This window comes from Arachis stenosperma, chromosome 4, assembly GCF_014773155.1.
Source record: "Arachis stenosperma cultivar V10309 chromosome 4, arast.V10309.gnm1.PFL2, whole genome shotgun sequence".
NCBI classification, from domain to species: Eukaryota; Viridiplantae; Streptophyta; class Magnoliopsida; order Fabales; family Fabaceae; genus Arachis; species Arachis stenosperma.
Window position 1 is genome coordinate 148,980,459 of NC_080380.1, and position 26,433 is coordinate 149,006,891.

A 26,433-nucleotide genomic window follows, 5' to 3' on the forward strand; every position below is an offset into this window, starting at 1 on the left:
ATCAACAACAGAATCGAGACCTTCAGAGATAGCGAGGAGCTCAGAATAGGCGAGGAACTGGAAGGTGCTCTTGTTGAAGCAATTGAAAGATCAAGGATGTCAATTCTTATACTCTGTGATGAGTATCCAACTTCCAAGTGGTGCCTTGATGAACTCGTCAAGATCATGGAGTGTTCCGGCAACGGAACAAGGCGACCGGTGTTACCGGTCTATTTCCGCGTGGCAAAATCAGATGTGCAGTTTCAGAAAAATAAGTATGAAACAGCCATGGCTGCTCATCAAGTAAAAGGAAGAAACAACCACAAGTTGGAAGCTTGGAAGTCAGCTTTGTCTCAAGTAGGCAAGATTTATGGTCAACGCTGTGATCACAAAACGTGAGTACTCACTAGTTACTTACTTTACTCTGTACAGAAAGCTATTCAAATATTTTTACATGCTTTAGCTGACTGATATTTTCAATTGCGTCTGATATATTGTCAAATTTATTATATGATCATCATTTGATATAGTAGAATCAAACACAAGATTTCACCTAACTTAGTATGAGTTTACTTCTTTTAATAATAGTAATATAAATATTTATAAAATTTAATTATAATAAAATAAAATTAACTATATCCAAAAGCTAATTTGTAATATTGCAATGAAGCAAATACAAAAAATAAAATATTAAATATAATTAAAGAAGTGAGCCAAATTCGGAGTTTTTTTTTTTGTGAAATCAGTTGATAAATATCTAAAGGATATTAAATGACAAATATGTCATAAAATAAAATAATATAAAACTTCTGATTTTCGAAAAAAACCCTAGCAGAGAATGCGAGAAGGAGAGAGCGGGGGCGAGCGGTTGAGGGTGAAACACGGTAAGGAAGATGGTCATGCCATCGGAAGAGATAAGGGGGAGAGCGTGGATGGGTGTGCATCCGATGTTAAGGAGGCTTCTTCTCGAGAGGGGTCAGAAAAGTCATCTAAAGTCTCTTTTAGAGATAAAGTCATTGGTGCAGAAAAGTTTAAAGCCTTTGCATTAATAGGGTCTTTATCTGGGGATGATATCGCGACGGTGACAAATAAGCAGGGTGATTCTCGTCCACCAAGTGTCAATTTTACCAAGAAAGCAAAGAGCTATTTAGCTGAACCTTATAAGGAAGCTATCGTGATCAAGGTGTTGGATAAGCATTATGGCTACACGACTCTCATGCATAAGCTTCAGATAGTATGACGCATCAAGGGAGGGTTTGATTTGTTGGATGTGGGGTTTGGATATTTTTTTGTTAAATTTGATATTGCTGCGAATCGTGAGAAAGTCATTCTTGGTGGCCCGTGGTTGATAGACGGTAACTATGTTGCAATAAAGTCATGGGATGTGAATTTTAGGCCATACGAAAAATCCTTTGGATCAACGCTGGTATGGATTCGAGTCTCGGGACTTCTAATTTGGTGCTACCAGGAACAAGCAATGCTGCGAATTGTTTCTGCAATAGGGGTTCCAGTGAAAGTAGATTTGGCCACTAAACTTGCAGAAAGAGGAAAATATGCTCGAGCTTGTGTTCAAATTAATCTTGGTTGCCTGTAATCAAACATATTATAGTGGAGGGTGTGACTCATGAAGTGGAGTACGAGAGTTTACCGTTGATTTGTGCTACTTGTGCACGGTATGGGCATGATAAATCGTTGTGCATGGAGAAGGAGTCCTTGGAAGGAAACGCAAATTCTTTTGGTGATGGAAAAAATAATGAAGCCCCGACATTAGCGCCACAACAATCATGAGATTCATAAAGAGGCTGAATCAGAAGCTCGTGATTTGGGTGAGAATTTAGGAGTTATTAAAGGGAAGGATGTGGTTACGGAATTATTGGCTCCTCACGTGCCTGATGGTCATGTTAATGAGGCATGCATGGATGATGGAGAAGGCTGGCAACAAGTGCTGCGTAAGAAAAAATTCACAATGGGCCAGTCATCAGGTTTGAAGGACCAAGATGGAAAGCAGTAAAAGTATGGTTCGAGAAGGGTTCCAAGGCCCAATTTGCATGGTGATGAAGGCAAATCAATTGGCATTAGGATGGGGAAGCGAGAAAAACATGAAATTGCACCATCTCCATCGCGCAGAACTCCTGCACGTAGTAGAATTTCTCTACGTAAGCGTCCTCGGCCTTCCTCCCTGCAGAGCTCGCCAGTTGATAAAAATGGTGGCACAACGGAGGAAACCTTAGTAGATGGAAACATGACAGGTGCAGTGTTAGGGGTTCCAAAGGTGGCAATTATTGAGGATCAGAGTGTGTCAGTACCGCAGGACAAACCACCTATTGAGGTTGGTGATTCTGTTTAGAGTTTATGTTCTTTTTTATTCTGTCCCTGTTATTTATGGATAGTTTAAATATGATTGTTTGGAATATTAGGGGTGCTTCTAATAAGTTAGCCCAGGTGCATTGTAAGGAACTTGTTAGAAAATTTAGACCTGTTTTCTTTATTGTGGTTGAAACTCACTCTCCTTTTCAGCATTTAAAATTATTTTGGGAAAGGTTGGGGTATCACTTTGTTGGTATAGTAGAAGCAGAGGGGCATAAGGGAGGTATTTGGTTTCTATCCTCTATGAAGGGTATTTGTTATAAGTTCATTGATGTTTTTGATCAGGGTGTTACTGTTGAGGTTCAATTTGATAATTTAGTTTGGAGGTGTAGTGGTATTTATGGCAGTCCTCAATTTAATAAAAGAGTTCTCCTTTGGGATTATCTTGTTGCACAATCCATGGTTTTTCAAGGACCTTGAATTGTTCTTGATGATTTTAATGAAGTCAAATTTTCTCATGAATCTAAGGGTTGTCAATTTTCTCACCAAAAAGCAGACATATTTGCTACTTCATTAGGGGATACTGGTTTGTTTGATCTGAAGACTATTGGGAGGCGGTTTTCTTGGTACAGAAAGGTGAAAAATTATGTTGACGTGGCAAAAAAGCTTGATCGAGTCTGTATAAATAGTAGTTAGTTATCTATCTTTCCAGAGGCTTATGCAGAAGTTTTAAATAGGCTTCAATCTTATCATTGCCATATTCTGGTGCATTGTAAAGGTCGTCCTCAGCCTAAAGGGAATCGACCTTTCCGATTTGTTGCTGCTTGGGCTACTCATCCTGGGTATAGGGATATTGTGAATCAGTCATGGTGGTCTGGTAATAGAGGGATTCATGGCAAGCTTTCGGAAGTACAGAAGAATTCACTAGAGTTTAACTCAAAGGTATTTGGTAACATTTTTGTTAAGAAATGTGAATTAGAGCAGCCGATTAATTATTTACAAAAGCGTTTGGAAGTGGTGGATATTATTTATTTGCGTTAGAAAGAGCAACAGTTGCTTGATGATTATAATAATACTTTAGTGCAAGAAGAGTTCCTATGGTTCCAAAAGTCTAGAGAGCAGTGGGTAAGGTTTGGGGATAGGAATACAAGATTCTTTCATATTCAAACTCTTGCGCGAAGGAAGAATAATAAGATTCATGGCCTTTTTCTCAAGGATGGAGTGTGGAAAACTGATCCAGAGATTCTAAGTCAAGAAGCAGAGTCTTTCTATAAAAGCTTATTCTGTCATTTGGATGATGTTGATTTGGGTTGCCTTGGTGATGTGCCTCTTCCTTCTCTGAATGAGGAAGCTTGCAATAATCTTACGGCACCAGTTACTATGGAGGAAGTCAGAACAGCTGTTTTTCACATGAACTCTTTTAAAGCTCCGGGTCCTGATGGGTTTCAAACTTTCTTCTTCAAATAATATTGGGAGATCATTGGTCTTGATATTTGGAAGATGGTTAAGCAGGCATTCTCCGGTTTTACTCTTGATCCGAGAATGTTGGAGACTTTACTGGTTCTTATTCCAAAGGTTGAATCGCCGGTATCTATGAAAGATTTCAGGCCAATTAGTCTCTGCAATGTAATTTACAAGATCATCACGAAGGTCCTTGTTAATAGGCTTCGTCCTCATCTTGCGGAGATTGTTGGCCCGCTTCAAAGAGGATTTATTCCGGGACGAGGAACTCCTGACAACATCATTATTGCTCAAGAAGTCCTCCACTTTATAAAGAAGACTAAATCAAGGAAAGGCACACTGGCCTTTAAGATTGACCTGGAGAAAGCTTATGACAGAGTTGACTTACGGTTTTTAGCTCATACCCTTAAGAGCTTTGGTTTTCCTTTCCTACAATTAATTTGGTTATGAATTGTGTCACTACTTCTTCTTTATCTATTCTTTGGAATGGGAATCGTCTGAATGGCTTTACTCCTAGTCGAGGTCTTAGACAATGAGACCTTATGTCACCCTATCTTTTTGTGTTGTGTATCGAGCGACTGGCATGCTTTATTAGTCATCAGGTTAATTTGGGCTTGTGGGAGCCGGTTGCTATTTCTAGAGGGGGACCAAGAATATTCCACTTAATGTTTGCGGGTGACTTGCTTCTATTATGTAAAGCTACAAAGAGACAAGTGCAAAATATGATGTTGGTTTTAGAGACTTTTTGCAAAGCATCTGGGATGAAGATTAATGTGGAGAAGTCTAAAGCGCTTTGCTCCAAGAACGTCTCTGCAACAAGGTAAGAGATTTTCACTGGGGTATCCTCTATCAGATTTGTCCAAGACTTGGGCAAATGTCTTGGAGTTACCCTTAGCCATTCTAGAGTGACTCGTTTAGCTTTCAATGGTGTCCTGGATAAGATTCGAAGTAGGCTAGCAAGCTGGAAAGTGAGTTTACTCAATCGGGCTGGTAGACTCTGCTTGGTTAATTCTGTTGCAGTCGCTATTCCCACGTATCAGATGCAGGTCTCTATTTTTTCCAAAGGAATCATTATTAAATTGGAGTCTATGATGAAGAATTTTCTTTGGAAAGGACAAGTTGATGGAAACGGATTGAATCTTGTTAGTTGGAAGGTACTGGTTACTCCAAAAAAATATGGAAGTTTGGGGATTAGAGATCCTTATTATGTAAATATTGCTCTTCTTGGGAAGCTAGTTTGGACTTTTTTCCAGCAGCCAAGTAAGCTATGGGTCCAATTGTTGGATGCCAAATACCGATCATCTCTATATAACTGTTTTAGTTATCCTAAGACCAAGGACTCTCCCATTTGGAGGTGTCTTTGCAAGGCTTGGGAAGTGTTGAAGGATGGGTTTACTTGGTGTATTGGAGATTTGAACCAGAATTTTTGGTTTTCTAGCTGGAGGAGAGAAGGACAGTTATCTAATGAGATGGATTATGTTCACATTTCTGATTCGAATCTCCGGATACAGGATATTTGGTCGGTTGGTAGGTGGCATTTGGATACTCTTTATTCTCCTTTATCTCAAAATCTGAAAGGTAATATTCTCTCTTATAATCCAGAAGAACAAGCAGGTTCGGAAGTGGGTTGGTATTAGTGTGGGTCTGCTGCCAAAGTCTATGACTCACGCAATGGTTACTTGTGGTTGTGTAAGCAGCTGTTTGGTTGGGAGGAGCGGGAGAATTGGCTTTGGCTTTGGCGTCAGCTTGTTCCAGAAAAGCATAAGTTTTTGGCTTAGTTATGTCTTAAGGAGGCTCTTCCTACTGCAAGTTTTCGCTTTAGAAGAGGGATGTCGTCATCGGATAGGTGTCCAAGATGTCTTTCTAGTCAGGAATCGGTTTTACATTGTATTCGGGATTGTCCAAAAGCTCAGCTTGTCTGGCATAGGTTGGATATTTCTTGTCATCCTTTGGATTTGAAGAACTGGTTCTTGTATCATAGCAGAGAGCATCCGTTCAAATTTTTTTCGGAATTTTGGTGGATATGGCGAGTAAGGAATAATGACATCTTTAATCCTCATGAAACTTGGCCTCCGAAAAAAGTGATTTATCTGCCATTAACTTCAGAAAAGAAACTTAAGAATATTTTTGAATTACAATGTATGTCTCTTCCCTCTACTCTAAATGGTTTTTGGAATCCCCCGTCTATTGGTACTTTTAAGATTAATTGTGATGCTAGTTATTTTTGTTCGGGTGATCGTGTTGGTTTTGCTTGTGTTATTAGAGATTGTAATGGGAGTTGGTAAAGGGGGTGTTTGGGAATGATTGAGAGTAATAGTATTCTTCCAGGAGAATTGTTTGCTATTTGGAGAGGATATCTCTTAGCTTGGGATGCGGATCAACGAGATGTTATCTGTGAGACAGATTGTGTGGAAGCATTTAATCTTGTTACTCAAGATGGTTTGGGGTTTATTGATCCATTGGTGCTCAAAATAAGAGATATCATGCATTGGAATTGGTGTGTTGACTTTCGTTTGATTATGAGAGATGCAAACACGGTGGTAGATACTATGGCAAAGATGGCGATGAAGTTACAACTTTCGCATGTGGAGCTTCTTTCACCTTGGGAGGAGTTTAAGAGTAGTCTTAAACGGGACTGTCCCTCTATTTAAGCAGTTCCTTGTTTTGTTTGTTTTGTTTTTCTTTGTTTAGTTTATTTCAGTCACAAAAAAAATGACAAATAGGTCATTGATTTTTCATTTTGAAGATAAATAAATTTTCGACTAATTGAAAATACAAAAACGTCTCTCATTTTTTAAAAAAGCGAGATATTAAAGTCCTTCCAAGAGACTTATTTGTCCTTATATATTTTGGAGGGAGAAACTTAAATGTCTTGCATTTTAGATAGTGAAAAATATTTTTGTATTTTCAACTAATTAGAGATTTGTGTGTCTTCAAATTAAAAAGTTAGACACTTATTTATATTTTGCTCAAAAGAATAAGGTAAAAATTTTTATTTTTTAATGCATTCACCCATTTAGTAAATAAAAGCATTATATATATTAAAACATTTTACTTATATTATTCATATTAATTCCTCTATTAGCAATAAGGTAGAATAGTTAGAAACAAAAAACTTAACACAATAAGGTAGAACAGTTAGAAAGCACAAAGTTACTAGTATCAAAATAGAAAATTAATCTGTAGTCATCTTTGACATTGTCATTAACAACTAGAAGGATCAAAATCTGCCCACCTTTTAGAAAAAATTGCCAAACATAAATCATGTTGGCACAAACTCACTTCTACACAAAATCAATTCTACAAAATCACTTCCATTCAAACTCCAGTTTGTCCAATCATGAATCCAAACACACACCTAATCGTCTTGTTGATAACCTCTACAACCCTTGCTTTTTGATTCCTGAATTTCCTGTCGTTTATTTCCGGCCAAATATTTCAGATGATAGCACAAAAACCAATCGACCACGTATTCTGTTCTTCCTTTTTTCATTATGTCTTGATCCTTGTTTGTTCCATTTTAAGATCAGTTCAATCATTATGCTACCATTAATTTGTCTCTTAACACGTTTATATATTTGTATAAAAGAATAAAAATTAATATACAAGAAATGTGTATGTATGTGGTTTGTAGACCAAGTGGCATGGCTATTGACAAGATTGTTCAAGAGGTCAAAAAAAGACTTCCTCCCTTGCCTATGTATATTGGGCGTCCACTTGGATTTGATTCTGAACTTGAAGTGGCCAAATCACTTCTAGAGATTGATTCTAATGCTACATGTTTCATGTTGGGAATTCATGGAGATGGTGATGAAATAAGCATATTTGTTGCTGAGTTGTATAACAAGATTAGGCCTCATTTTGTAGCTGCAAGTGTTCTTTCAAATGTCAGTGTTCTTTCAAAGGGATTTTGAAGTTTAGCTATGATGATTTGCCCAACAAATTAAAGCCCTGCTTCTTGTATCTTGGAATCTTTCCTGAAGATGATGAGATTCGAGTGAGAGACTTAATCCATCTGTGGATGGCAGAAGGGTTCATAGAGCAAATTCAAACTGGAAGATCAGAAGAAGCACCACCAGAACCTGAAGATATTGGTGAGCAATACTTGAAGGAGCTAGTGGATCGTAACTTGGTACAAGTGGCAAAGAGAAGGAGTGATGGCAAAGGCGTGAAAACATGTCAGATCCATGATCTCATCCGGCAACTCTGCATTTCAGAGAGCAATAATGGAAACAACAATGCTTGTAGATTTTTCTTTCCCAACAACATAGGATCCTATGCATGTTCAGTAACATGTAATCAATCATGCACTCGCTCGCTGCTCATTCATGGAGATGCACGAGGGTGGTCACATCATATTCCAAAAAATTCCCGAGTTAATGTGCTATATCTTACAAAATGGTGGGTAATCGCTACTGCAACAGAGAAAGAGTATTTGAAGACGTTGAAACATCTCAGGTACTTGAGAATGGACTATTTTGATGGATATAACAAGTTTCCGAGTGTAGAAACTTTACATATATCTCAACATTTTGTGAAGGAGTTTAGTATTGGGGGGTGGAAGCAACTGAGACATCTTCATTGTGAACGATGCATGAATTTATTAGTAGATGAAAAACAAGGAGTAAAAGATAAAATGCAGAATGTCCAAACCCTATGTTATGTGTATGCCGATTCACATCTAGAGTCCTTACTCGACAATGGCTACTTTCCCAATTTGAGAACACTTGGTTTAGTGATCATTGAAGACCCATATTCATTTTCGGAGCCTGTAGAGGAAAACTTAAGGAGCCTGCATCGCCTAAACAGTCTACGTAAGCTGAAACTTAAGTCTAATCTAGGGTTTCAACGAGTTGCATTAGATGAAATTACATTTCCCTCAAATCTAATCAAGATTACATTGTCAGGATTTCAAAATTTGGAGTCCATAGACATGAAAATCTTGGGACGAATTCCCAGAGTTGAAGTTTTAAAATTAGAAGATGTAAATTGTATGGAAATCCTTGATTGTGGTAGTGATAGGAGCTTTCCGCGGCTTCAAGTGTTTATGATGATACATGTGAGTGTGGAACGTCTTACCTTAGAAGATGGTGCAATGCCTTGCCTTCGACGTGCGGTCTTCCATAAGTGCCCTGGCTTGGAGTTGAAGAACCTTCCTGAACAAATGAGTTCCTTGGGTTGTAACCTGGAGTATGTACAGTGTGAAGATTCTTATCAAATGACGGATGATGTTTATTTTGATGATGATGATGATTATAAACTGGATCTTGATTTGGATCTCATCAATGTCATAGACAAGTATGCTATTTAATCCTCTTCATGCAAGTTCTGTTTTATGCTTCTGCCAATGTGAATCATTCTAACATGTATAATCATGTAAGAGAAATGCATTGTATTGTAATTTCGACAAATTTTAGCATAAAAATATAAGTATTTATTTTGTCTCAAAATAATATTATTTAGAAACGTAATTATCTTATATTAAAATGTGTTAAAAAAGTGACTAAAAACTTTGAAAAGATTAATCTGTACGTAAATAAATTTTGAAAATCTTAAAAATAATAAAAATATATTAAAGACTAAAGAATTTAATTTAAAATTAGTTGAAAACAAATTTCAACGATTACTCCAACAAATAATGTAAGGAATTAGCTATTGCCAAACACTTCATTACTTTATCACTTATTCCAAGTTTAAAAAGAAAAAAAAATATTTAATATAATTATTAGAGGACTCTCCAAGTCAATCCACCAGAGTTAAGCAGCTTCTCCATAGCAAATAAAGAACGAATAAAGCAAGCAATGCTTGTAATAAGTCATAACCATTAATATTGTATGTTTTTAACTTTTTATACATAATGTAAGTGCAAATTGCAATTAAAATATTTAGAATGAGCAACTACAAAGAACTTGCTCCGTGTTTATTTGGTTGTAATTAATCACTTCATTGATCACCTAATCTCCGTTTCTATATACATTGCTCTTTCTTTTGTTGACTCTTGTCATTATTATTCCAATTACGATTAAGCCTAGCATTATCGCAAATTACCATGGCAGCTTCATCATCAGATCATGATGCAACACCATTGTCATATTTCGAGTATTTCGAGTATGATGTTTTTCTGAGCTTCAGAGGCCACACAAGACGCGAATTCACAGACGCACTCTATCATGCTCTGGTCAACAAAAGAATCGAGACTTTCAGAGACAGCGAGAAGCCAGAATAGGCGAGGAACTTGAAGGTGCTCTTGTTGAAGCAATTGAAAGATCAAGGATGTCAATTCTTATACTGTGTGAAGAGTATCCAACTTCCAAGTGGTGTCTTGATGAACTCGTCAAGATCATGGAGTGTTCCGGCAACGGAACAAAGCGACCGGTGTTACCGGTCTATTTCCGTGTGGCAAAATCAGATGTGCAGTTTCAGAAAAATAAGTATGAAACAGCCATGGCTGCTCATCAAGTAAAAGGAAGAAACAACCACAAGTTGGAAGCATGGAAGTCAGCTTTGTCTCAAGTAGGCAAGATTTATGGTCAACGCTGTGATCACAAAACCTGAGTAGTTATTTACTTTGTACACAAAGTTTTTTAAATGTTTATACATGCTTTTGAGTTCTGATTTTCAATTGTATATGATCATCACTGTTTGATATACCTGTAATTACCTAAATTTATACGAGTTTGTTTAATTTCTTTTAAAAATAACATAAATATATTTATCAATAGATTAAAACTAAATGTTATATCTTTTTTTTTAAACGTTTAGTTAAAAGTATTTGTTAGAGGGAAAAGTATAGGTAACCAACAGTATTTTTGAACAATGTGAATTAATAAGATTAAAAAAGTAAATTAATCTTAAATTTAAGGAAAAGTATAAGGAGCCAATGGAATACTTGTACAATGTGTACAATGAAGATTTATGGAGTATTAGAAATATAATCATTAGTGTTACCTTTTTCCATCAGCTGAGGTTTTTGGGATGAGTGGTATCATGACAAGATATTAGAGCATTAGATCCGAAAGGTCAAAAATTCGAACTTTGGTGAACCCAAAATCAGTTTAATCTTTTGGAAAGATGTTTATTATCCTAGTACTCGATTCTTCTTAGAGAATTACTTATTTTGATGTTCAAGGGACTAAATTTTGGTTTAACCCAATTTTACTGAGGTTTACTGAGATATGAGTTAATAATGAGTTAAGAAGGGAATAAAAAGAAAACTTTTGTTTTTCAATGCATTAATAATCTATTTAATATATATATATATATATATATATATATATATATATATATATATATATATATTAAAACATTCTACTTCCATAAGTGCTCATTTAAGTTATCTGTTAGTGAGACAACATTTTTTTATTATGTTTTGATCTTTGTTAATTCCAATGTAAAATCACTTCAATTAGTTTGCTTTCATTCTCTTGTTTAATAGTAGTATATATATTAGTATAAAAAAAGAGAAATTAAAATAAAACGAAAATGTGTATGTATGTTTGTTGCAGAGCATGGGGAGAGGCTATTGACAACATTGTTGAAGAGGTCACAAAAAGACTTCCTCCTTTGCCTCTGTATATCGACCGTCCACTTGGATGTGATTCTGAACTTGAGGAGGCAAAATCACTTCTAGAGATCGATTCATCTCATGCTACCTGTTTGATGCTGGGAATTCATGGAGATGGTGACCTAAGTCAATTTGTTGCGGAGTTGTATAACAAGATTAGGTGTAACTTTTCAACTGCAAGTTTTCTTTCCGGTATCAGTAAGAAAACAAATGCAAGTGGCGGTGGCCTGGAAGATCTACAAAAAACGCTTCTTTCTGAGATGAAAGAGAAGGTAAAGAATAAGATCGGAAGCACATTCAGTGGTTCTTTTGAAATAAAACGAAGACTAGGACGAAAAAGAGTTCTTCTGGTTTTGGATGATGTTGATAGTATACAACAACTGGATTCACTAGCTAGAAGAACTGATTGGTTTGGTCCTGGTAGTAGGATCATTATAACAACAAGATATGAAGATGTGCTAGATGATCATATTTTGAACAATGGTGTTGAGGTTAAGAAATATTGCATCGCCGAAGGAAGTAGTTCTACTGTGAAGGAAGAAAATGTAGTGGGATTGGAGAAAGATTGTGAAATTGTGATTCACCAACTCAAGGAAGAAGATTCTCCTGGGAATGTTGTTTCTATTGTTGGCATGGGTGGGTTAGGCAAGACTACCCTTGCTCGAAAGATCTACAATAGCGATGAGGTGAAGATGTTATTCCCTTGCCGTGCATGGGCAACTGTTTCTAAGGATTACAGTGGAAAGGAAGTTTTTAAGAGCCTTTTCAAGTGTCTGAAGCCATCTGCATCTAAATTGGAAGATTCAAGTAGTGAAGAGGAGCTAAAGCAGAAGGTGAAGAAATGTCTGGAAGGAAAAAAGTACTTGGTAGTCCTTGATGATGTCTGGGATAGTAAAGCATGGCGCACTATAAAGAATTGTTTCCCAGAAAACAACAACGGTGGCATGATACTAGTAACTACTCGTAATGATCAGGTGGCTTATGCTTCAGAGTCAAAGGAACCTCATCACAACCTTTCCTTTATGGATAAGGAAAGAAGTTGGGAACTGTTTCACAAGGAGGTTTTCTGCAGAAGAAACTGTCCTCCTGAGCTAGAATCTATTGGCAGATCAATTGTTGAAACTTGCAAAGGTCTACCATTGGCTATCAAAACCACAGCTGGGCTTGTTGCAAAGAGGGAGAGATCAGAGGATGCATGGGAAGAGATTATGAATTTACTGCCTTATTGGAGTGTTGCTGATGAGGATAGTAGTGAGGAGATGATGGAGCTTTTGAAGTTTAGCTATGATGATTTGCCCAACAAAATGAAGCCATGCTTTCTATATCTTGGGGTGTTTCCTGAAGATGAAGAGATTTGGGTGAGAGACTTAATCCGTCTATGGATAGCAGAAGGGTTCATAGAGCCAATTCAAACTGGAAGATCAAAATCACCACCACAGCTTGAAGATATTGGTGAGCAATACTTGAAGGAGCTAGTGGATCGTAACTTGGTACAAGTGGCGAACAGGAGGAGTGATGGCAAAGGCGTGAAAACATGTCAGATCCATGATCTCTTCCGGGAATTGTGCATATCAGAGAGCAACAAACCTGATAACAACAATAACAATGCTCGTAGACTGTCCTATCCCGGCAACATAGGATCCTATGCCAGTATAGTAACATGTAATGAATCATGCACTTGTTCCTTGTTCATTTATCAAGATGATAAACATGTGTGGCCACATCATATTCCAGAAGATTGCCAAGTTAATGTGCTATATTTTCCAGATTGGTTCACAGATGTAAATAGAGCAGTAACAGATGAGTATTTGAAGGGGTTGGTCAAAAGCCTCAGGTTCTTGAAAATGGGCGTTTCTGAATCACATGAGTTATGTAAATTTCAGAGTCTAGAAACATGTGATATGACCTATGTTATCAATGGCCTAAGTATTGGGGGCTTCAAGAAACTGAGACATCTTCGTAGTGAATTTGGCGTGAGTTTATCAGCAGATGAAGTTGGAGTGAATGATAAAATGCAGAATCTCCAAACCTTACGTTATGTGTCTGCCGATTCACAACTAGGGAGCTTACTTGACAATGGTTGCTTTCCCAACTTGAGAAAACTGGGGTTAAAAATAGCTGAAGAACAAGGTTCAACAGAAGAAAACTTGAGGAGACTGCACTGCCTAAGCAATCTACGTAAGCTGGTACTTATGTTTGAACAATGTCGGGCTCCATTAGATAGAATTGCATTTCCTTCAAATCTGATCAAGATTACCTTGTCAGGTTTTAAGGATTTGAAATCTAAAGATATGAATACATTGGGACAAATTCCCAACCTTCAAATTTTGAAAGTGAGATATGGAAATTGTGAGGAAGAAACTCTTAATTGTGGTACTGCTGGGAGCTTTCTGCGGCTTCAAGTGTTTATCATGGATGGTGTGAATATCAGACGTCTGTCATCAGAAGAAGGTGCGATGCCTCGTCTTCGCCGTGCGGTCTTCTATAACTGCCCTGACTTGAAGGAGGTTACTAAACAAATGCGTTCCTTGGGAAGAAACTTGGAGTTTATAGAGTATGTTGATAATCGTGGTTTATCTCTTGGGTAGTAACTTGAGTTTGTGCTATTTAATTACCTTTTCATGCAAGTTAGTTCTTTTCTATGCCGTTGTTGAGATAAATCATTCTAACTTGTGGTCCTGCAATCTCATTGTAATGTAGTGTGAAGTGTGAACCTGTAATATTACACTGTTTTTCTTTCTTCTCTTTTTTTTCCTCTTTAATTTGTTATTGTAATTCCTTGAGCATATTTGTATTAGTGTATGACATTAAATCCTCAATCATGGTTAAGATTCAAAATCACTCCATCATATATACTTTGATAAAAAAATCATATTGCTCCTGTATTAGGACAATTGACATAGCAAGCACATCAGATTATTACTTTTGCTAATAACTAATAAGCCATCACAATTATCTATGCCAACAAAAGTCACATATGAATATAGCCAAAATGTTCATATCGGTAGCAACTAGCAAGTGAGCTCACACCAAAATATTAGAAAGACAGAAAACAATGATTGATTTCTGTTGGGTTTAAAAAATTAATATTAAATTAGTATGATGAACAAATATTATTAAAAATATTTTTAAGTATTTATTAAAATTATTACCAATTGCTTGTTTGGTGAATTTGGGTTAAGTGTGCAGGAACATAATTTTTAAAAGCATGATCCAAATTATATATACATCTTGGTTTATGAAAGTCAAGTCAAGTCAATTACAAGTCCATAAACCAAGTATGAAAAATTAAAGGAAGAAATCCAATAGTCCACAAGCTTCATACTTACTTCCACTCTTGGTAACTCTTGGTAACTGAAACTTAAAATTCATTTCAATTAATTCATTAAAACTTTCACCAAAAGCTTCTCTCTTCTTTCTCCTCTCTAGCTTCGGTCATATCATTCATTCAAAGAAGAAGAAAGAAGAAAAATGGAATGCACAAAAGGAAGAATTTTGAAGAAAGACAAAAAGATTGTTGTCAAATCAAAGCAAAGAAGATATGCTTCGGTCTAGTAGCTAGGCTCTCTTGGTCAAAGCACATCAAAAGTTTGTTTTATCTTTTGTGCTTCGTCATCGAGGAACGAAGAAAAAAGCTACAAGTTCTCAGGCATGGAAGAAACAACAATGAAGAACGTGAAGCCACTTTGGGTCATAAACACATCAATGCTTAGAATCAAAACTTGGGGCCAAAGTCAACTCAAAGGTCAAGATTGAAGAAGTTTAAAGAAAAATGATGGAGAGAAAAGGTGAGCATGCATGCAACAGACTCAGTTCTCTCTCTCCTCTATGATGAAGCCGTTGCTATTCTGAGTTGAAGAAGAAGACATGTGAAGGTTGAACTTGTTTCAACCTTAGAAGTTTCACCCTTCTATATTAAAGGTGAACGGGCAAAGGTTGAAGGCAAGGAGAGTAAGTGAAAAGCACAGAGTTCACTCTCATAGATACCAAAACTGTTAGAGTTCTTCTCCTTCATGTAGTTCATTAAATTTTTTTTTCTTAGTTTTGATCTGTCTGAGTCTTATTGTAAAAGGCAAATATGGTGAGATTTGTAAGAAAAAGCCAATGAAAGGTAAAAGATAGTGAGTTAAATAGTGAGAAAAAGCCATAAAATGTCTCAGAAGTTCTTTATACATCTTTCTGTTTTGTGTCATGATCCTGTGGGGATTTCCTTACAAGTTGGGTTAGCACTTTGTTGTTAAAAGCTAGATTGAGGTTTAGTCAAATTCGGATTAGGTTTAGAATCTAGATTTGTTTTAGATAGAAGTGGGTAGATTCTAGGACAACATTGGTGTTTGTAATCTTAAAAAAGAGATGGTAAAATTCTATTATTATTATGATGGGGACTGAATGTAGGTTACATTACACAAAGTAGTTAAATCACGATACATGTGGTGTTACTTCTTCTTCTCTACTTCAATTCTATTTATATTACTTAGGAGACAAAATAAAAATGTCTCTTAACTCGATACGAGATAAAAGTAAAAATATCTCTTAAATTTCTATAAAAAAGTAAGAGTACTATACAATAGAAAAAAAAAAGCCAAAGTCTTAGCCACTTATCACCGTCAATTTCTTTGATAAGCTATGAGTAATAAGTATGCACTATACAAGAATGTACTGTTGACCATAAACATCTTATGATACTGTAATCTTTCATTAATCAAACAGACCTACATAAAAATATAAAATACACTAGCAAGAAAAAAAGGAAAGAAAAAAGAAATGGAAAAGGATCTAGGATTTGATAATGCTCTATAAATTAACATTATCCAGATGTTGGAAGGAAATCAAAAGTTGGAGTCAAGATGCGTATAGGAATGCCTCCTACTATACTGTAGCAAGCTTGCATAAGAAACATTTAATATAATTATTAGAGGAGTCTCCAAGTCAATCCACGAGAGTTAAGCAGCTTCTCCATAGCAAATAAAGAACGCATAAAGCAAGCAATGCTTATAATAAATCATAACCATTAGTATTGTATGTTTTTAACTTTTTATACATAATGTAAGTGGAAATTGCAATTAAAATATTTAGAATTAGCAACTACAAAGAAACTTGCTCCGCGTTTATTTGGTTGTAATCACTTCATTGATCACCTAATCTCCGTTTCTATATACATTGCTCTTTCTTTTCTTGACTCTTGTCATTATTACTCCAATTACGATTAAGCCTAGTACTATCGTAAATTACCATGGCAGCTTCATATTTCAAGTATGATGTTTTTCTGAGCTTCAGAGGCCACACAAGACGCGAATTCACAGACGCACTCTATCATGCTTTGGTCAACAAAAGAATCGAGACTTTCAGAGATAGCGAGAAGCTCAGAATAGGTGAGGAACTGGAAGGTGCTCTTGTTGAAGCAATTGAAAGATCAAGGATGTCAATTCTTATACTGTGTGACGAGTATCCAACTTCCAAGTGGTGCCTTGATGAACTCGTCAAGATCATGGAGTGTTCCGGCAACGGAACAAGGCGACCGGTGTTACCGGTCTATTTCCGCGTGGCAAAATCAGATGTGCAGTTTCAGAAAAATAATTATGAAACAGCCATGGCTGCTCATGAAGAAAAAGGAAGAAACAACCACAAGCTGGAAGCATGGAAGTCAGCGTTGTCTGAAGTAGGCAAGATTTATGGTCAACGTTGTGATCAGAAAACGTGAGTAGTTAATTAGTTATTTACTTTGTACACAAAGCTTTTTAAATGTTTATACATGCTTTTGAGTTCTGATCTTCAATTGTATATGATCATCACTGTTTGATATACCTGTAATTACCTAAAGAAAAAGTTTAGGGCAAGCACTTTTAATTTTTTTTTAAAAATAACATAAAAATATTTATCAATAGATTAAAACTAAATGTTATATCTTTTATTTTTAAAACTTCAGTTAAAAAGTATTTCTTAGAAAATTACTTATTTTGATGTTCAAGAGATTAAATTTTGGATTAACCTAATTTTGCCGAGTTTACTGAGATCTGAGTTAATAATGAGTTAAGAAGGGAATAAAAAAAAAAACTTTTGTTTTTCAATGCATTAATAATCTATTATATATATATATATAAACATTCTACTTCCATAAGTGCTTATTTAAGTTCTCTGTTAGTGAGACAACATTTTTTTATTATGTTTTGATCTTTGTTAGCTCCATTGTAAAATCATCTCAATTATTTTGCTATGATTCTCTTCCTTAATAGTAGTATATATATTTGTATAAAAGAAGAGAAAATTAAAATGAAAAGAAAATGTGCTTTTATGTTGGCTGCAGAGCATGGGGTGAGGCTATTGACAACATTGTTGAAGAGGTCACAACAAGGCTTCCTCCTCCGCCTCTATATATCGACCGTCCACTTGGATGTGATTCTGAACTTGAGGAGGCAAAATCACTTCTAGAGATTGGTTCTCATGCTACCTGTTTCATGCTCGGAATTCATGGAGATGGTGACGAAATAAGCAAATTTGTTGCAGAGCTGTATAACAAGATTAGGCCTCACTTTGTAACTGCAAGTTTTCTTTCCAATATCAGTGAGAAAACAAATGAAAGTGGTGGTGGCCTAGAACATCTACAAGAAACTCTTCTTTCTGAGATGGGAGAGGAGGTCAGGACCAAAATTGGAAGCACATTCAAAGGATCCTCTGAAATAAAACGAAGACTAGGCCAAAAAAGAGTTCTTCTGGTTTTGGATGATGTTGATAGTATACAACAACTGGATTCACTAGCCAGAAGAACTGATTGGTTTGGTCCTGGTAGTAGGGTCATTATAACAACAAGATATGAAGACGTGCTAGATGATCATGTTTTGAACAATGGTGTTGAGGTTAAGAAATATTGCATCGCTGAAGGAAGTAGTTCTACTGTGAAGGAAGAAAATGTAGTGGGATTGGAGAAGGATTGTGAAATTTTGATTAATCAACTCAAGGAAGAAGATTCTCCTGGGAATGTTGTTTCCATTGTTGGCATGGGTGGGTTAGGCAAGACTACCCTTGCTCGAAAGATCTACAATAGCGATGAGGTGAAGATGATATTCCCTTGCCGTGCATGGGCAACTGTTTCCAAGGATTACAGTGGAAAGGAAGTTTTTAAAAGCCTTCTCAAGTGTCTGAAGCCGTCTGCATCTAAATTTGAAGATTCAAGTAGTGAAGTTGAGCTAAAGCAGAAGGTAAAGAAATGTCTGGAAGGAAAAAAGTACTTGGTAGTCCTTGATGATGTCTGGGACAGTAAAGCATGGCGCACTATAAAGAATTGTTTCCCAGAAAACAACAATGGCGGCATGATACTGATAACTACTCGGAATGATCAGGTGGCCTATGTTTCAGAGTCAAAGGAACCTCATCACAAGCTTTCCTTTATGGATAAAGAAAGTAGTTGGGAACTGTTTCACATGGAAGTTTTCTGCAGAAGAAATTGTCCTCCTGAGCTAGAATCTATTGGCAGATCAATTGTTGAAACTTGCAAGGGTTTACCATTGGCTATTAAAACTACAGCTGGGCTTGTTGCAAAGAGGGAGAGATCAGAGGATGCATGGGAAGAAATTATGAATTTACTGCCTTATTGGAGTGTTGCTGATGAGGATAGTAGTGAGGAGATGATGGAGCTTTTGAAGTTTAGCTATGATGATTTGCCCAACAAAATGAAGCCATGCTTTCTATATCTTGGGGTGTTTCCTGAAGATGAAGAGATTTGGGTGAGAGACTTAATCCGTCTATGGATAGCAGAAGGGTTCATAGAGTCAATCCAAACTGGAAGATCAAAATCACCCCCACAACTTGAAGATATTGGTGAGCAATACTTGAAGGAGCTAGTGGATCGTAACTTGGTACAAGTGGCAAGGAGAAGGAGTGATGGCAAAGGCGTGAAAACATGTCAGATCCATGATCTCTTCCGGGAATTGTGCATATCAGAGAGCAACAAACCTGATAACAACAATAACAATGCTCGTAGACTGTCCTTTCCTGGGGATATAGGATCCTCTTCATGTTTAGTAACATGTAATCAATCATGCACTTGTTCCTTGTTCGTTTATGATGATACACAAGAGTGGCATATTCCAGAAGATTGCCGAGTTAATGTGCTATATTTTGCCGATGGGTTCACAGATCTAAATGAGTATTTGAAGCAGTTGAAAAGCCTCAAGTTCTTGAAAATGTTCTTCTCTGAATCATATGAGTTATGTAAGCTTCAGAGTTTAAAAACGTGTCATGTGATGATGATCATTGAGAAAGACCTAAGTATTGGGAGGTTAAAGCAACTGAGACATCTTCGTTGTGAAAATGGCTTGAATTTATCACTAGATGAAGAAGTAGTAAAAGATAAAATGCAGAATCTCCAAACACTATGTTATGTATCTGCCGATTCACAACTAGGGAGCTTACTCGACAATGGTTGCTTTCCCAACCTGAGAAAACTGGGTGTAAGTATAAATAAAGAACAAGGTTCAGCAGAAGAAAACTTAAGGAGCCTGCACTGCCTAAACAATCTACGTAAGCTGGCACTTATGTTTGAAGAATGTTGGGTTCCATTAGATAGAATTGCATTTCCTTCAAATATTACCAAAATTTCCTTGTCAAGCTTTAAGGATTTGAAATCTAAAGATATGAATACCTTGGGACAAATTCCCAGCCTTCAGATTTTAAAACTGAGATTTGGAAGCTGTGAGGAAGAAACTCTTAATTGTGGTGCTGCTGGGAGCTTTCTGCGGCTTCAAGTGTTTATCATGGACGGTGTGAATATCACATGTCTAACATCAGAAGAAGGTGTGATGCCTCGTCTTCGCCGTGCGGTCTTCTATAACTGCCCTGACTTGAAGGAGGTTACTAAACAAATGCGTTCATTGGGTAGTAACTTGGAGTTTATAGAATATGATGTTAATCATGGTTTATCTCTTGGGTAGTAACTTGTAGTTTGCAGAGTATGATGATGGTGTTTGATCTCTGAGGCATTGACATTCAATGTCTTTGTATTTAATTACCTTTTGATGCAAGTTAGTTCTTTTCTATACGGTTGCTAAGATGAATCATTCTAACTTGTGGTCCTGTAATGTAGTGTGATTGTGTGAACCTGTAATATTACACAGTTTTTCTTTCTTCTCCTTTTTTTCCTCTGTATTTTGTTATTTTAATTCCTTGAGCACTTTTGTATTATACCTCTTTGTCACATTGAACATGCTTTGTTGAGAGTGTGAGTGACATGTAATCTGCCTTTGTACTATAAACATGCAAAAAATTACCAACAAGAACAGCAATTGGAGATGATAAGTTTCTAACATTCCTTACTCTAGGCTTGATATGAAGTAAACAATATAGTATTCACTTTCACTATATCTGTCTATACTATATAGCAATTCTAACTTCAAACTCTTTCCAATTGTAGCAAATTGAAGGGATGAGAAGTAGTTAAAAAGAAGAGATGGCAAGAAGTTGATTCTTTATTGTATGTTAAGACTAACTGAATAGAGTTTACTAGAAAACCAACTTGTCATAAACAATTATGTCCACGTTCATCTCACACTAATATTAATTTTAATATCAACTTGTTAGAAGTAAGGATTAAAATATCAGTAGTTTTTGGCTTTTTGCATGAAATATGTTTGTTGGAGATGAAAGAATCTAAGATTAATTAAGAATGTATGTAACATGTAGTTACCATGTGACTGGTTGCGTTAAAAACTACTAGATTAACAAGTGTTGACATATAGATCACTGTGTTTTAATTCGTTCGATGCAGGGCAGGGGGAAAGTAATTGTTAAAATTAATGCTTAGTGGCACGACTCAAAATACACGCATCTCAACATATATAAGATCAATTACATGTTTTAAAATATACATATAAAATAATGTAAGTGTAAATTATAATTAAAATATTTACAATTTAGACAGAGTCTACATTTGTAATGACTGTACTTCACCTAATCTACATTTCTATGTCCATTTTTCTCATAACTTTTGTAGAGTACTCTTGGTTATTGCAACTAAAAACTTGCAAAGATTGTTACCATGGGAGGTTCATCATCGTCAGATAAAGGTGCAGCACCATCATCACATTTCAGGTATGATGTTTTTCTGAGCTTTAGAGGCTACACAAGACTCAGATTCACAGACACACTCTATCATGCTTTGATCAACAAAAGAATCGACACCTTCAGAGATAGCGAGGAGCTGAGAATAGGGGAGGAGCTCGAAGGTTCTCTTCTGGAAGCAATTGAAAGATCAAGGATGTCAATTCTGATACTTTGTGATAAGTATCCAACTTCGCGGTGGTGCCTTGATGAACTGGTCAAGATCATGGAGTGTTCGGAAAACGGAAGAAAGCGACCGGTGTTACCAATCTATTTCAATGTGGCAAAATCTGACGTGCAGTTTCAGCTTAATGAATATCGAAAAGCCATGGCTGCTCATCAAGAAAAAGGCAGATACAATCACAAGTTAGAAGCATGGAGGTCAGCTTTGTCTGAAGTAGGCAAGATTTATGGTCAACGCTGTGATCACAATACGTGAGTATTGATCAGTAGTTACTTACTTTACTCTGTAAACATAGCTTTTTTAAATATTATCACCCATTTGATATATAAAGTAGCAGTATAGACCTATACATTATGTTCATCTGGATATTTCTTTTTATTATGTTTTGGTCTTTGTTAGTTCTATTGTAAGATACGATTCTTTTGTTTGATAGTAATTTATATATTTGTTTAAAAGAAGAGAAATTAAAATAGAAAGAAAATGTGTATGTGTGTTCTTTGCAGACCTTGGGGTATGGCTATTGATAATATTGTTGAAGAGGTCACAAAAAGACTTCCTCCCTTGCCTCTGCATATTGACCGTCCACTTGGATGTGATTCTGAACTTGAAGAGGTTAAATTACTTTTGGACATTGGTTCTCATGCTACCTGTTTCATGCTGGGAATTCATGGAGATGGTGAAATAGGCAAATTTGTTGCGGAGCTGTACAACAAGATTAGGCCTCACTTTGTAATTGCAAGTTTTCTTTCTAATATCAGTGAGAAAACAAATGAAAGTGGTGGTGGTCTAGAACATCTACAAGAAACACTTCTTTCTGAGATGGGAGAGGAGGTAAAGTCTAAGATTGGAAGCACATTCAAAGGATCCTCTGAAATAAAACGAAGACTAGGCCAAAAAAGAGTCCTTCTGGTTTTGGATGATGTTGATAGTACACATCAACTGAATTCGCTAGCAGGAGGAATTGATTGGTTTGGTCCTGGTAGTAGGATCATTATAACAACAAGATATGAAGATGTGCTAGATGATTATGTGTCAAATAATGGTGTTGAGGTTAAGAAATATTTCATCACTGAAGGAAGTGGTTCTACTGTGAAGGAAGAAAATGTAGTGGGATTGGAGAAAGATTTTGCAGTTGTGATTAATCAACTGAAGGACGAAGATTCTCCTGGAAATGTTGTTTCCATTGTTGGCATGGGTGGGATAGGAAAGACTACCCTTGCTCGAAAGATCTATAATAGCAATGAGGTGAAGAAGTTATTCCCTTGCTGTGCATGGGCAACTGTTTCCAAGGAGTTCAGCGCAAAGGAAGTTTTTAAAAGCCTTCTCAAGTGTCTGAAGCCTTCCACATCTAAATTTGAAGATTCAAGTGGTGAAGAGGAACTGAGGCAGAAGGTGAGGAAATGTCTGAAAGGAAAAAAGTACTTGGTAGTCCTTGATGATGTTTGGGACACTAAAGCGTGGTGCACTGTGAAAAATTGTTTCCCAGAAAACAACGATGCTGGCACGATACTAATAACTACTCGTAATGATCAGGTGGCCTATGTTTCAGAGTCAAAGGAACCTCATCACAAACTTTCCTTTATGGATAAAGAAAGAAGTTGGGAACTGTTTCACAAGGAGGTTTTCTGCAGGAAAAATTGTCCTCCTGAGCTAGAATCTATTGGCAGATCAATAGTTGAAAGTTGCAAGGGTTTACCATTGGCTATCAAAACCACAGCTGGGCTTGTTGCAAAGAGGGAGAGATCAGAGGATGCATGGGGAGAAATTATGAATTTACTCCCTTATTGGAGTGTTGCTGATGAGGATAGTAGCGAGGTGATGATGGAGATTTTGAAGTTTAGCTATGATGATTTACCCAACAAAATGAAGCCATGCTTTTTATATCTTGGAGTGTTTCCTGAAGATGAAGAGATTCGGGTGAGAGACTTAATCAGTCTATGGATAGCAGAAGGGTTCATAGAGCCAATCCAAACTGGAAGATCAAAATCACCACCACAACTTGAAGATATTGGTGAGCAATACTTGAAGGAGCTAGTGGATCGTAACTTGGTACAAGTCGCAAAGAGGAGGAGTGATGGTAAAGGCGTGAAAACATGTCAGATCCACGATCTCTTCCGGGAATTGTGCATATCAGAGAGCAACAATAACAGTGGTCTTAGATTGTCCTTTCCGAGAGATGTAGGATCCTATGCATGTTTAGTAACATGTAATCAATCACGCACTTGTTCCTTGTTCGTTTATGGAGATCGTACACACGGGTGGGCACATCATATTCCAGAAGATTGCCGAGTTAATGTGCTATATTTTGCAGATGGGGACATAGATGTGATAGATCTAACCGAGTATGTGAAGTGGTTGAAAAACGTCAGGTTCTTGAAAATAGGCTTTTCTGAATCACTTGACTTATGTAAGCTTCAGAGTTTAGAAACATGTCATATGGAGTACTCTGACCTCCTTAGTATTGGGGGGTTAAAGCAACTGAGACATCTTCGTAATGAATTTGGCGTGGTTTTATTAGCAGATGAACAAGTAGTAAAAGATAAAATGCAGAATGTCCAAACCCTAATTTATGTGCATCCCGATTCACAACTTGGGAGTTTACTCAACAATGGCTGCTTTCCCAACTTGAGAATACTTGGTTTATATATACGTCGTTACAACCAAGGTTCAGCAGAAGAAAACTTAAGGAACCTGCACCGCCTAAGCCATTTACGTAAGCTGAAAATTAATTATAAAGGGTTTAGTTGGATTCCATTAGATAGAATTGCTTTTCCGTCGAATCTTATCAAGATTTCCTTGTTAGGCATTGATAATCTGGAATCCAAAGATATGAATACCCTGGGACGAATTCCTAGCCTTCAGATTTTAAAACTGATTCATGGAACTTGTTTTGAAGAAACTCTTAACTGTGGTGCTGCTGGCAGTTTTCCGCGGCTTCAAGTGTTTATCATGCACTGTGTGGCTGTCAGACGTCTTACATCAGAAGAAGGTGCGATGCCTCGTCTTCGACGTGCAGTCTTCTGTAAGTGCCCTGGCTTGAAGGAGGTTACTAAACAAATGCGTTCCTTGGGTAGTAACTTGGAGTTTACAAAGAGTGTTTGGGACTGAGAAAATCGGTTATAGTCAATTTTAAGTGAAATTAATAGTTGACAGCAGTTAAATAATTTGATTGATTTGACTAAATTTTTATCTGATGGCTTTCAATTATTAATTTTACGTAAAGTTAACTGCACCTGAGTTTTCATTAAAAATTTTATTTGATTAGGATGTTTGATTGTTTATCAAGGTATGTTAAATGTTATGTTCATGGAATTCAAACTACTCAGTACTCACACCATAATAAAGCAGAGGAATGCTTGAACCTCATTCAAACTACCGTTGCCATATTGTCATGCCATTTGAAATCATTAGAACCCATAGCTTCTAACCTTGTAAACATTAATTAATCTGAAATACATATTTAATTTCCACAGCCACATAACCAATTTCCTCTACTCATAAATTGAAGACCAAATTGCACATAGAGTACAGCAAAATCAGAATATTCTAATTTACTCTCTCTCTTTAACTTGGATAGATTTTTGTGTTTTATTTATCCGGCATATTAATTAGTTAAGTGTCAAGAGCTACTTACTAGTCAGTAAGAACAACCAATAGTGCAAGCTTTTCAGGTTCATAATATCATCTCTTCCTAGAGAAATTAGCATATGTGTAATAAATTAAAAAGATAAGTATAATTCTTCACTTAATAAAACAAAAAAAAATTCATGCAAATGTAGAAAAAGTAAAAAAAAAAAAAATGTTACAAGACCACATGCATCTGCAATTAGGGGTGGCAACGGGGCGGGTAGGGGCGGGTTTTTGCTCTACCCGATCCCGCCCCGCCCTACAGAAAACCCGCATCAAACCCGCCCACCCTACCCGCGGGTTGTAAAATGTTAAACCCTAACCCGCCCCTATAATTATTAAATCCAACAAATAAAATTAAATTTTAAAAATTATATAACCACCATTTACATACATAATATAAATTAAAGTAAAAATTTATATATAATATAATATTATTAATCATTTTACTAATTATTTTATATATGTTACGTATATTATATATTAAAAATATATATATTTACATATATATTATATATACCGGAGCGGGTAGGGACAGTTCAACCTAAACCCGCCCCGCCCCGCCCAAGAATCCGCCCCGTTAAAACCCGCCCCGGTGTGGGGGGTAATTACCCACCCGAGCGGGTAGGGGCGGGGTGGGTACCCGCAGGTTCGGATAGTGTTGCCACCCCTAACTGCAATGTCAGACAACTGAACGTGGACTCCATGGCCTACCATTCATTAATAATTTTTGTTTTTTTCTATATTTGGGAAGAAACCAAATAGCCAAATATTCACACTGCAACAATTATTCCAAAGGGAGGTAGCTAGATGGCTAGCAATTTATGAAATAACATAACCAAACAAAAGTGACATTGAATTTTTAAGACTAATTTTCCATACTAGTAGGTGAAGTATTAAATTACCATGACAAAATCTCAGGGTACAAACCACTAAGAGAAAAGGTTTTATTTATAGACTCCGATATGTTTTAATAATTCTGAGGCCAGAAATTTCAATGCTTAGGAATCAAACAAGGTTAAATAAGCAAATACATTTCATGATTCCTCCCTCAATCTACTTTAATTCACTATAGTTTGATACCCTCATAATAATAATAATAATAACATGAATTCTAAGACATATTTTCAATCCATAGTCGACAAACAAACTACAATCTTCACTGGAATTTGTCCTTTAAGCTAAGAAAACAGAGCATTGAAGAAAAAATAACCAAGTA

General features: G+C 36.4%; 5 protein-coding genes and 1 pseudogene across 7 annotated transcripts; all 6 read left to right on the plus strand.

Annotated features, from left to right (window-relative positions):
- Window positions 1-283: 283 nt before the first annotated feature.
- On the plus strand, window positions 284-9,101 carry LOC130973241 (toMV resistance protein Tm-2(GCR236)-like). The gene is made up of 2 exons (XM_057897684.1): window positions 284-374; window positions 7,382-9,101. The coding sequence occupies exon 2, from the start codon at window positions 7,769-7,771 to the stop codon at window positions 9,056-9,058; it is 1,290 nt and encodes a 429-aa protein (XP_057753667.1). The 5' UTR covers window positions 284-374; window positions 7,382-7,768; the 3' UTR covers window positions 9,059-9,101.
- On the plus strand, window positions 818-6,548 carry LOC130975935 (uncharacterized; annotated as a pseudogene).
- Window positions 9,102-9,796: 695 nt separating the features above from the next.
- Window positions 9,797-10,302, plus strand: LOC130975936 (TMV resistance protein N-like). Its single transcript, XM_057900651.1, has 2 exons — window positions 9,797-9,862; window positions 9,952-10,302. Exons 1-2 carry the CDS (start codon window positions 9,797-9,799, stop codon window positions 10,300-10,302), a joined length of 417 nt encoding a protein of 138 aa, XP_057756634.1.
- A 927-nt stretch (window positions 10,303-11,229) lies between these two features.
- Window positions 11,230-13,899, plus strand: LOC130975937 (disease resistance protein RPP13-like). The gene has a single exon (XM_057900652.1). It carries the CDS (start codon window positions 11,230-11,232, stop codon window positions 13,897-13,899), a length of 2,670 nt encoding a protein of 889 aa, XP_057756635.1.
- A 2,506-nt stretch (window positions 13,900-16,405) lies between these two features.
- Window positions 16,406-20,575, plus strand: LOC130973118 (disease resistance protein RPP13-like). The gene is made up of 2 exons (XM_057897529.1): window positions 16,406-17,008; window positions 17,616-20,575. The coding sequence occupies exons 1-2, from the start codon at window positions 16,545-16,547 to the stop codon at window positions 20,236-20,238; spliced, it is 3,087 nt and encodes a 1,028-aa protein (XP_057753512.1). The 5' UTR covers window positions 16,406-16,544; the 3' UTR covers window positions 20,239-20,575.
- A 686-nt stretch (window positions 20,576-21,261) lies between these two features.
- LOC130973611 (disease resistance protein RPP13-like) lies at window positions 21,262-24,994 on the plus strand. Of its 3 annotated transcripts, none has more exons than XM_057898230.1 (3): window positions 21,262-21,838; window positions 22,091-24,300; window positions 24,391-24,994. In XM_057898230.1, exons 1-3 carry the CDS (start codon window positions 21,342-21,344, stop codon window positions 24,693-24,695), a joined length of 3,012 nt encoding a protein of 1,003 aa, XP_057754213.1. In that variant the 5' UTR covers window positions 21,262-21,341; the 3' UTR covers window positions 24,696-24,994. The 3 variants fall into 3 exon arrangements, with proteins under 3 accessions (XP_057754213.1, XP_057754214.1, XP_057754212.1); XM_057898231.1 differs by having other exon boundaries at window positions 21,262-21,394; window positions 21,491-21,838; window positions 22,091-24,994; XM_057898229.1 differs by having other exon boundaries at window positions 22,091-24,994.
- The last annotated feature ends 1,439 nt before the right edge of the window (window positions 24,995-26,433 follow it).